General features: G+C 37.6%; 1 protein-coding gene across 8 annotated transcripts in view; it reads right to left on the reverse strand.

The window, feature by feature from the left end:
* Positions 1-12,720, reverse strand: part of CFAP91 (cilia and flagella associated protein 91) — a 139,647-nt gene that overhangs the window by 74,981 nt on the left and 51,946 nt on the right. For all 8 annotated transcript variants that reach the window (XR_009008245.1, XM_007181870.2, XM_057545963.1 and 5 more), the window contains 4 exons: positions 8,152-8,329; positions 4,795-4,952; positions 2,626-2,808; positions 1,585-1,727 (listed from right to left, as the gene is read on the reverse strand). Coding sequence is in view for 7 of the 8 variants with exons in the window: in XM_007181870.2 (XP_007181932.2) it covers positions 1,585-1,727; positions 2,626-2,808; positions 4,795-4,952; positions 8,152-8,329 (662 nt within the window). In the remaining variant the exon portion in view is untranslated. The remainder of the gene's footprint in view (positions 1-1,584; positions 1,728-2,625; positions 2,809-4,794; positions 4,953-8,151; positions 8,330-12,720) is intronic.

Here is a 12,720-nt window from a genome sequence, read left to right on the forward strand (position 1 = left end):
AAAAATCTGAAAAGTTAGGTGTAACGGAATTTGTAAAGAAAACATAATTTATCAAAATGCTGTAGAAAGTTCTGTAAGTTGTAAGGAAACTGAAGGAGTGCTTAAAATTTTTCCCATGAAGAAAACATCCGTCTCAGATAATTTTATATGAATATTCTACCAACCTGAAGAGAAAGATCATCTCAAATTTATTTAAACTCTTTTCAAAGTAGGAAAAAAGGAATACTCCCCAATTCATTTCAGAAGACCTGTATAACTCTGACACTGATGCCACATATAGTCAAACTGAGAAAGAAAAATAAGGCCATTTCACTCATGAATATAGAATAAAAATTCTGAACAAAATATCAGTAAATCAAATCCAACAACGTATTAAAAATAATACATCCTGACCAAGTTATGTTCCTACTAAGTATGTGAGGACAGATTAATATCTGTAAAAAACTATAAATGTTCCTTATTACAATAATAAGTTTTTAAAGAAAAAATATATAATTATCTCAATAGATGCAGACAAAACATTTGATAAAAATCAACATAAACACATGATTAAAAGCTTCAGTAAATTAGGAATAAAAGGGAACTTCCATACTCTAATAAAGAATATCTACAAAAAATCTTACAGAAAGAGAAAATGATGAACATAGAACTCAGAATCGGTAAATGGAGACGGGGATAATGTGGGAAAGAACCACACAGATATAAGTAAATAATTGTCAAGGTCCTAATTTTTATCTTGAGTGTGGGCTCCCATGGATCTTTATGCTATTACTAACTGAACAAACAAACATGCATGGACCAGTGATGAGGGTATGTCATAAATCAGTGAGTCTCAAAGTGTGGTTCCTGCAGCATCAGCATCCCCTAGAAACTTGCAAAAGAATGCAATTACTCCAGCCCCACTCCTACTGAATCAGAAACTTTGGGGGTGGGGCCCAGCAACATGTGTTTTAACAAGCCCTCCAGGTGATTCTGATGCAGGCTAAAGATAGAGCACCACTGTCATATACTATGGATTCAAATGTATCCATGTCTGAACACCTATAGTCCAATTAACAAAAGAGAAAGCCAAGCTGACGGATGAAGCTGTACAGCTGGCTCATGGGAGATGACCATCAAACTTTCTCATTTAGCTGAGTTTAAACTAAATGAGTGGGATGCTGAACATGACTCCCTTTCTTCATGATGCCCTGGTAACAAATCTAAAAGGGAGAAAATGAGGCCTATTACACTATTAAAATCAACAGTAATCCTGAACCCTAGAAACCTGTTACACCTCAATGTTGTGTCACATTTTACTGTGTAGATCCAAAGTCAGAACCACTTTTAGAAAGTAGCGTGACTTCTGCAAATGGGGAGAATAACCTCTAAGATGTTTTCCTACAGTTTGAAATGAGGGGGAAAAACACTGATTGGCACAGCACAGGTAACTGCCAGAAAAGTCTAGAGAGGAGAAAGAATGTAGGCTTGTGTGTTGAGAACTACTGGACATTGCTGCCCAAGACAAAGTGCAATTTTTGGAGTGTAGTATATCTCTGTAAAAGTCACACTAGAAGCATCTTGTCTTCCAGATAAGAATTATACCTTATGAACCTCTGCCAACTCATGGTCCATCCTTGCAGCCCTCTTTAGAAAACCATCTTTGGTGGTAGTGACTTTTGGTTTTGGAGGTCTGATTCGGGGTTGTGTCACAAATTCTGGGAGACATGACTCAAGTTCGACTAATCCTGTAGGAAGGAAGTACATGTTTAGTATCCGGTGCTTAAATACATCATTTGGAAGTATGCTGTTAATTTTAGTAGCTGTGTGCCAAGTGGTTTCATTTAGAATTATTGATAAGGTGTATCTCATATAATTGAATTGTCCCTGAAATATAAAGGAAATTTCTATATAATTATATTCTTGATGACTTAGATCATAAAATAAGAAATGCATTCTAAAATGAAAACACTGCCCTACAAAAATGTAACATTCCACAATAATAGACAGAAAATTAATGATCATATGAAACATGGCATCACCATTCTAAAGTGGATGTACACCAGGTTATCATATTCAGCTCTGGAGATGGTCAGCCAGAGGTGCAAGTTCAATTGTGTGACCATCAACTCATGATCTTGGCCATGTGATACTCCAACCTCTCAACTGAAATTTAAATAATTTTAAAAAGCCTCTCTTGGACTTTATAACAGGTATAACTCTCTCCACTAATTTATCCCCTACTTATCCGTCCCCTTGCCCACTAGTTTTCTGGCATTTCTTCATAAAGAGCCAATTTCATTATATATTTCTTGTTTGCTTCACAAACCTGGTATAAAATCTTTTTCTATTTCATTTTTGCAAAACTTTGATTTTACTGACATTAAACATGTTTAAATGTTTAGTAGTTTACTGACTTTACTCCTTAATAAATTGTTGCATAGTGTATCCATTTATTTATTTGGGTCTTAGCAGTTTTTATTGGTTTCTGTGAACTCATATTATTAATAATACTAAACATGTAATTGCTATTTCTTGCAAATATTTTAATTTTTGATTAGCTTTTAATCTAAACTGCTATATTTTATATGTTTATATTTCTAAGATAATCCTTATACTAGACTTGTAATTATGTGAATTGCTTACCTTCATAGGTGTTGAGATAGTGGTTTTTTACTACAAAGTCCTCTGAGTTGTTGTCTGTGAAACGACCAAGGCGAGATAGAGGTCCATAGACCTGTGATGCATAATCAGAATAATCCTTGATGATATTTCTTCTCTCCAGCTTCCCTTCTATATTCTTTCCCTTTCCCAAAAGTTTTCTGATTGCTAAAATAAAACATACCTCCATGACTATCTCCAAAATATTGTTCTGAATGGTCCAAATGCAGACTAGTAAACCATAGTTTTATTCACAGGAAGGCTACTGAACTGAATGAATTTCATTACGATCACTCACTGCAGCCAGAACACTTAAAACATAGATCTGACATCTGTGTGATCCAGATTGTCATGAGACAGGTGGCCATGACAGAAGCTGAATCAGCTAGTGTTCTCAGTTGGTACTCATCAAAAATCTTTTATAACTGCATTCTAAGCTCTGGGCCAGAATGAGGTATTCAATGAAAGTTTGTCAAATGAATGAAAGAAACTCAAAGTAACTGAAAAATACGTGTTCAATAGAGACTGAGGGAATTATTCTCTCCTAAGAGAATAATTAAAAGGGAAGGAAGACTACAGGTTCTTCAAAAATCTCTGTCCATCTTGGCTAACACCAGAATAAATCAGAATATATCCAAGCTTATAGATTTCAGAATTGTTTGGCAGTCTCAGCTGTACACAATAGGAGTTTACTCATCTAAGGAGTCAGGCTTACTACTTCCACCTGTTCCTTTTCTTTCAATCCCATCACAGACCCATCCCCTTTTGAAGGCTCTACATCATGCACTCAATGGGTGTAAAACAATATTATGAGATTTTGAAGTCACAATTGAAAGAGGTGGTTGCACTTGCCACTGCTGCCTTTTGGATGTTATTTATATTTGATCCTCAGTGCTTCTGTGTGTGACTTGGGATTTCATAATTACATAAAAATAGTTTACATTTTAATAGTTATTTATAAAAATTAGTCAACCCATCATTGGTTATATCTAGTACTGAAAAGAAAAAACTGTTGACCATATCTAAATGCATACCTAGCACCTAGTTAAGTAAAAAGTCATTTTCTCACACACACACAAAAATTCAGGGGCATATAACAGTGAGAACAGATAACAGGGACCTGATTTATCTGGGGGCAGGGGTCCTTGAAGGTCTCCCCTGAGGAAGTGACATTTGAGTTGTGCCTTAGCCTGGGTTCCCCCACAGGCAGAACCTGAGACAAAGGCATGCGTACAGGTAGTTTATTTGGGAAGGTGATCCCAGAGGGCAAGAGGGAGGGACAGGAGGAGTAAAAAAAAAAAAAGTAAGTCAACCCATCACTAGTTATGTCAACTACTGAAAAGAAAAAATGTTGACAGTATCTAAATGCATAGGTGCAGCTAGTTAAGTTAAAAGTTATTTTCTCACATCAAGAAAAAGTTTAAAAGTTCACTAAAAATAATTTTTAAGGAATTAACTTAACTTTTTGTAATTGTTTTGCTAGGAAAAATATTTTGAATAATTTTTAATGTGATTACATTGCTATTATTATGTGTATAAATTGCTAATTTGCATATATAAGCGATGCATTACAACTTTTATAAGTTAATTATATTAAAAGTCACTCAGCAAATACAGCAAATAAAGCTAAATGCTAATAAGTTAAATTTTCTTAATTTAAATTTTAATTTAAATTTTTTATTTAATTATTCTTAATCCTCCACTGACTCCTCTTTTTATGTATAAAGTACAGATATATTTATAGCACATAACAGATATACAGTATACCTGTGGTATTAAAATTTCATGGCAGGGGGATGAATTGGAAAAAAGATGTCTGAATGTCTTTTTTAGTGGAAACAATGAAAAAAAGGTTGAGAAACAGGGCTCTCTATCCAGGGCCTCAGCCCATGAATGTGGGGAGCCCAACACCTACACACATGCCCCATAATGTCAATAACTTGACTACATGTTAGAACATCATTACTTGATTTTCTTAGTGAGGAATTTTCCTCCACCCTTCTACTTTTGAGAAATAACTCATCTCCTGTTCCTTATCTATTAAATAACACTAGGACCAAAAAAGAATTATATCACAGTTAAGCCAGGTTTGGTCAAAGACCCAAAGCAGAGCCAACTTTTCCATTCTCTTCACGGTTCATACTGCACCATCACCTGATACATGTGTGCGGTGAATCTGTGCCAACTTTGCCTCCTTCACCTCCTGAAGTTTAGACCACTGGGCATTCAAGCACGCCATGTTTACTTCATTTTGATTCTCATCACGTTTCTTCAGCAGCTCTTTTAGAACTTCCAGGCGAATCTCCTGCAGTCTTCAAGTAAATCACAAAACATAAAGAAGTCTACAATCTCTCAAATAGGGTGCTCTACTACAGAGAAAGGGAACACTTGCCATAAACAGAAGCTTCTCTTTGGGCTGGTATCATATTCATGTATCTTAAAAAGACCACTCTGGCAAAAGTGTGACAAATGAATTGGGGGTTTGGGGTGGCGACTCAATAGTGAGTCTCTGTATAAGAGGAATATGTATGGGTGTAGTTCTGAAGGACAAAAAAGAGTTTGCTAGGTAGATGGGGTAAAAAAGGGCTCTCCAGGCAGATGGGCCTAAGTGAACAGCAGAATGTTTGTGCACAGTTCCAGGTCGACTGGTATTGCTGGAGGGTTAAGTAATAGGAGGAGTGAGAGAAAATAAGGTTGTGGCATGCAGCCTTAAGTGGTGAATGTGAAAATGCCAGCAGCTGACACATATAGATAATCATTCTTTGCTTCCCTTCCCCTCACCTTCACCTTGTTCTCCCAGGACTACCTTGCTTATGTGTACATATGACTTCAAAATTTGTACTTCAGCCCAGGTATTTCTGAACTAGAACTTCTATCTACTTGAATCTCCAGCTATATCCCCTGACAACCTCAAAAAAACCTCACTCATTTTATTCCCCCAGAAATCTACCCCTTCTCTTACCTTCTTCCCTCCTCTAATGATTCCTTCTCTAAAACACTTCTTACATCTGTTCCCTAGCCCATGTCTTTGTCATCTCTCTCCTGACTTGGACTCTGGTTGTTAGTCTAGTCTTTCCTCCTTTCAATCTTTGTTCCACATAGCGGTCAAGATTTTCCTTTCTAAAATGGAGATTTGAATATTTTACTCTTAAAAATTTACACAGTAATTTATTCAGTCACTCATTTGTCAAATATTTATGCCAGGCAGGGAATAAGCAGTGGTGAACAAGATAAAATATATTGTCTCAAGAAGCACTGTTCTAGTGGAGTAGGCATATAAACCAACATTTACAACACAGGGAAATACATACCAGCCCAAAAGAATGAAAAGACTCCTGTGGGAGAAGAAATGGCAGAGTGCCTCTTCTAGCACTATTCCCAGTTGATCAAAGGGAAGGAGGGGGATGGTGGGGAAGCCTTCCTTCAGGAGCCATTAACCCAGCACTTGAGGATAAACAAGGATTGAGATTTGCCACATTGACAAGGGAGAAGTGCGGCCTCAGCAGAGAGAGCTGAATATTCTACTCAAGAGGACTAGAGACGGAGCAAACATGTTATACTGGTGGAGGTTCTCAACGTGAATATACATGGGAGGGTAGGGAAACAGTGGCAAGTAAATACAGGGAGGTAGGCGTTTTTAAAAATAAGCACACACCAACAGTCCCCTTTCTTTATAGAATTGGAAATCCTAGGTTCAATTCTCAACTTCATCACTTACCTCAGCCTCTTCAGTCATAAAATGGACGTAATAATAGTATCCATCCCCTAAGGTTGTTGTGAACGTTAAATGAGTGAATGTACACAACATGCTAGAACAGTAGTTCTCAAACTTGAGCATACATCAGATAACCTGGAGGACTTGCTATGACACAAATTGCTGTGCCCCACTCCCTGATTCAGTAGGTCTGGGATGGAACCTGAGAATTTGCATTTCTAACAGGTTCCCAGGTAAGTGCTGATGCTACTCATCTGTGGACCACACTCTGAGAACTACTGGCTTAGAACTTACCTCAAGCATGAAATAAGCACTCTGTAAGTGTTGAATGCTTTATGAATGTCATCATTATCATCTCCATCACCATCATCATCATCGATATTATCATCTACCTGATAGCTTTTTACTCATCCTTCAACATACAGCTCAGAAGCTACCTCACCTCAGTAATTTTCCCAAATATCTACCCATCTCAAACAGAACTAACTGTTCTCCTGCCTGGGTTCCCCTAGCTCTTTGTGTATAGAGCAGCACATCACCTGAAGATCCTGCCTGCGAGTTATTGGTTTGAAGGTCTTTCACTCCATCCCCACCCACCTGCCCCCCTTCCACCCCTCACCCCCTGTTCCAATGGTCCATAAGAAGCTCTGTCAGGGTAAAGCAGTTTCCTGTTTCCAGTCCTGAGGTGGGACTCAAAATATATTTATTAAAATTAACCTCAGTTTAACCAAAGTACTCATGTTCTCAGGTGATATCTTCATTCTGGCCAGATACATTTGTAATATTCTTAATGTCCTTCTGACAAGAATATTCCTCTTCAAATTGCAGCAATAAATTTAAATTTCTGCAGACAGGATTGGGTATGTGACACCTACTCTGCCCCAAACACAATTTTCTATTAAATTGCAAGCTTTTACCAAACATCACATTCTGCATTCAGGGTTAATCAGAAGGTGTTGCAAAAAGATAAACATATTTTGAATTCAGAACCACACTGAATCCCTAACTCTATTGGTCCCTAGCTTGCTTGCGTGTAAGCACACTGTCAGGGGCTTGGTAGTACTGCTGTGAGCAATGAAGTACCTCAGCACAGCCTGGAACAAATGGCACCCTCAAACTTCCCTTCCTTTCCTTCTTGCTAGGGAGCTGTAATCTTTTGGTCCTCATCATTTCTACATATTCCAGAGACAACCTCATTACTGAAAATACATCAGTTAAAATGACTGAAAATTCAACCAGAAATACCTTAGCATATTATTACTTACGTACTATGAGCTCATCTCTTAATTGAAAAGTTCCACTGTTTGTCTTTTAAACAGAAAAATGCCTCATTGGCTATAGCTAGAACCCAAGGTGTACTGACGGTGAATCCAGTACCAGGGGGAAAGAGATGGGGTCAGCCAGGAGGCTGTTTGATGGATAGGAAGAGGGCCAAAGTCTAGGGACCGTGGCACTGGGAATGAACAGAAAGGGACAGTTTGAAAGACATTTTGCAGAAATCAGTGGGATTCTAGGTAAGACCCTAAAGAGAAAAGGGAAGAGAAGAATCAGAGATGCCTTGAGGAACTGTTTTAATTTGGGTTCCACACTGAACTACACACACAAAGAAGGCATTATACATTTTTATATTATTGGAGAGAAAATTATAGAGCTATTGCTCCTGAAGTCCAATTTCCTAACTACAGATTAAGGATTGCTTTTAAACCCATACATTTGGGAAAATGCTCTATAGGTTAAAAGTATTAACATTAATCCCATCTGTGCCGAAGCAATTATCTGGGTGATTAAGAACCTACTTTTCGATCTCCTGCTCTCTGAAGGCCCACTCCTTCCTCTCCATGGCATTCATCATCCTCCTCCTCTTCTCAAACTGGGAGGTGTCACTCAGAGGGGGGAGAGTGGCTTCCCAAGCACGCTTCTCCCGGGCACGTTCTATCATCTCTACCTCAGCTTGTCCTGCCGGGAGACCTCGACCTGGAAGATGAAGCAGAACACTTTAGAAACACACAGACAAATTCATGTACCTACCAGTATTTAATTTACTCCCTTTCAGTTCCTGTCCTCTTTAAATTCAAGGGCTATGACAGGATGAAATGATATCAGGACACATCTCCAGATGTGCCTCAGAGTTTATTATCTGCCCTGCACTGTCTCTTGTTAACAATTCAGCCAGAAGACATTTTAGTTACATGTAAGATGCTAGAAAGTATTTGAAGATATTAGGTGATTATGAAACAATCACACCTTGGAATGTCCTATATTGGAAAAATCCATATTTTGAAATACAAAGAAATATCAAAATAACTTGCAGAAAGGTCATAGTTAGTATGTGGTGAAACTCAGAATTTGCAAATGGCAATCTGACCCTTACAGTCTTATGTATTACACTATACTCCCCCTCTAATAAAAACAAATATGAAACAAACATGAACTATACAGACCAGCCCGCAGCTAATATCATACTCAACAGTGAAAGGCTGAAAGCTTTTCCTCTAAGATCAGGAAAAAGAAAATGGTGCACTCTCTCACCACTCCTATTTACATAAAACTGGAAGCCCTAGCCAGAGAAATCAAGCAAAAAAAAAAAAAAAAAAAAAGAGGGCTTTCCTGGTGCCGCAGTGGTTAAGAATCCGCCTGCCAATGCAGGGGACATGGGTTTGATCCCTGGTCCGGGAAGATCCCACATGACATGGAGCAACTAAGCCCGTGTGCCACAACTACTGAGCCTGCGCTCTAGAGCCTGCAAGCCACAACTACTGAGCTCAAGTGCTGCAACTACTGAAGCCTGCGTGCCTAAAGCCCATGCTCCACAACAAGAGAAGCCACCTCAATGAGAAGCCCGCACACCGCAAGGAAGAGTAGCCCCCGCTCGCCACAACTAGAGAAAGCCCACACGCAGCAACGAAGACCCAACACAGCCAAAAATAAATAAATAAATAATTTAAAAAAAAAGAAATAAAAAGGCATGCAAATCAGAAAGGAAGAAGTAAAATCATCTCCGTTTGCAGATGACATGATTGTATGTAGAGAAAACTCTAAAGACTCTATCAAAAAACTGTTAGAACTAATAAATAAATAAAGTTGCAGGATACAAAATCAATACATGAAAATCAGTTGTATTTATATACACTAACAATATCTATAAAAGAAATAAAACTATTCCATTTACAATAGTATCAAAAACAATAAAATTCTTAGGAATAAATTTAACCAAGGAAGTGAAAGATCTGTACAGTGAAAACTATTAAAACACTGATGAAAAAAATTGAAGAAGACACAAGTAAAAATATATATATATCCCATGTTCATGGATTGGAAGAACTAATATTTTTTAAATGCCCCTACTACCCAAAGCCATCCATAGATACATCCCTATCAAGATTCCAGTGGTGTTTTTCACAGAAATAGAAAAAACAATCCTAAAATTTATATGTAACCATAAAAGACCCATATAGCCAAAGCAATGTTAAGAAAACAAAATTGGAAGAAACACTTCCTGATTTCAAACTATATTACAAAGCTACAGTAATCAGAACAGTATAGTACTGGCATAAAAACAGACACACAGAGCAACGGAACAGAATAAAGAGCCAGAAGTAAACCCATGCATGTGTAGTCAACTAATAGAAGTAAAAAATAGTCAATAGGGAAAAGACAGTCTCTTCAATAAGTGGTGCTGGAAAAACTGGGTATTCACATGCAGAAGAATGAAACTGGACCCTTATCTTACATTTTTCACAAAAATTAACTTGAAATGGATTAAAGACTTAAATGTAAAACGCTTAGAAGAAAAGATAAGGGAAAAGCTCCTTGATATTAGTCTTGGCAATGATATTTTGGATATGACACCAAAAGCACAAGCAACAAAAACAAAAATAAACAAATTGGACTACATCAAACCAAAAATCTTCTACACAGCAAAAGAAACAATCAACAAAATGAAAAAGCAACCTATGAAATGGGCAAAAACATTTGCAAACCATATATCTGATAAGGGGTTATATTCTAAATATATGAGGAACAGATATTACTCAAAACAAAAAACAATGTGATTTTAAAATGGGTAAAAGACCTGAATAGACATTTTCCCAAAAAAAGATATAGAGATGGCTAACAGGTACATGAAAAGGTGTTCAACATCACTAATCATCAGGGAATTGCAATCAAAACTACAGTGAGATATCACCTCATGCCTGTTAGAATGGCTATTATCAAAAAGAAGAGAGAGGACGCTCTCCTCTTCCAAGATGGACTGCATTCTGCCTATGGAATGTGTATCTCTGCTTTCATTTTACTATGGTTTAATTCTTTCTTGTGTGAAGCCAAGGACCCTCACTTGGGGGCCTGTCCCAGGAACTCACCTGAGACCTGGGACATGACCACCCTCTTCAAGCCCCATTTTCCTGCAACCTCTTTACAAAGGATATTAATAAATCTACTTCTTACCCCCCCACACACACAAAAAAAGACAAGCAATAACAAGTGCTGGCAAGGATGTGGAGAAAAGGAAACCCTTGTGCACTGTTGGGGGGAATGTAAATTGGTACAGTCATTATGGCAAATAGTTCCATAAGAATTCCTGGGCTTCCCTCGTGGCGCAGTGGTTGAGAGTCTGCCTGCCAATGCAGGGGACACGGGTTCGAGCCCTGGTCTGGGAAGATCCCACATGCCGCAGAGTGGCTGGGCCCGTGAGCCACAACTGCTGAGCCTGCGCGTCTGGAGCCTGTGCTCCGCAGCACGAGAGGCCGCGATAGTGAGAGGCCCGCGCACCGCGATGAAGAGTGGCCCCCGCTTGCCGCAACTGGAGAAAGCCCTCGCACAGAAACGAAGACCCAACACAGCCAAAAATAAATAAATAAATAAATAATGAAAAAAAAAAAGAATTCCATAGAGGTTCCTCAAAAAATTAAAAATAGAACTACCATATGATCTAGCAATTTTCCTTCTGGGTATACAACTGAAGGAAATGAAATCACTACATCAAAGAGGTATCTACACCCCATATTCATTGCAGCATTATTTACAATAGTCAAGACGTGGAAACAGCTGAAGTGTCTATCGGCAGATGAATGGATAAATAAAGTGATATATATATATAAAGTGATATATATATATATATATATATATATATATAGTCACAAAAAAAGAAGAGAATCCTGCCATTTGTGATAACATGGATGAAACTTGAGGGCATTATGCTAAGCAAAATAAGTCAGTCAGAAACAGATAAATACTGTAAAATCTCATTATATCTGGAATCTAAAAAACTGAATTCATAGAAACAGAGAGTACACTGGTGGTTGCCAGGGGCAAAGTGGTAGGAGAAATGGGTGAAAGTGGTCAAAGGGTACAAACTTTCAGTGATAAGATGAATAAATTCTGGAGAGCTAATGTAGAGCATGCTGACTACACTTAACAAAACTGTATTGTATACTTGAAAGTTGCTAAGAGTGAATCTTAAATGTTCTCACCACACACACACACACACACACACACACACACACAGTAAATATGTGGGGTGATGGATGTGTTAATTAACCTTATTGTGGTAATCATTTTGCAATATATATGTGTACCAAATCATCATGTAGTACATCTTAAATTTACACAATGTTACATGTCAATTATGTCTAAATAAAGCTAGGAAAAAGAACTATACATAAACAAAATATAGTATATTTTTAATTTAATATTTACATATGTGATATTTTACTATAAATATTCTGTTACTTGCTTTTTTATTCAGCTTTGTTTTGGGAATCTGGCCATGCCAATATATAGAGACGTAATTTCTTTCTTCCATTGTAGGACTCTACCACAATTTAAGCTATCTGCTCAAATTGACATTTAGATTGGTTCTAATTTTTTGATTACACATAATAATGCTGCAACAAACATCTAATACTGGTCTCATTATGCCCATGTATGAATTTCTCTAGGAACCTTAGAAGGATCTAGAGCCTAGCAACTAATCACAAAATACAATCATTTAAAATATTTCTGAATATTGCCAAATTTGCCTCCACAAAGCATATTTTTCCTCAAGCTTTCTGAGATTCTCCTGACCCTCTTCCACAGTCCATGCTACCTAGTCTCAGCTGCTTTTCACAGTCCTTACGAGTATTTAGTGGTTCAAAGACTCATATATACATGAGTTTCACTGAGAATGGAATTTGTTCTTGGGAGTTGTTCTTTTGGAGTTGTGCTTGTTGCTTTTGTATAATTTCTGGCAAGAGAAAAGATGCTGATTTACATACATGGTTACACTGCGAGTAGAGATTTGGATTAGAATTGCTTGAAGATATAAAATACTTGTGAGAGAAATAATACTTATTCAAGCATGAGTCTTCCCATTTATAAACACG

The sequence above is a fragment of the Balaenoptera acutorostrata genome, chromosome 4 (genome assembly GCF_949987535.1).
Source record: "Balaenoptera acutorostrata chromosome 4, mBalAcu1.1, whole genome shotgun sequence".
Taxonomy (NCBI): domain Eukaryota; kingdom Metazoa; phylum Chordata; class Mammalia; order Artiodactyla; family Balaenopteridae; genus Balaenoptera; species Balaenoptera acutorostrata.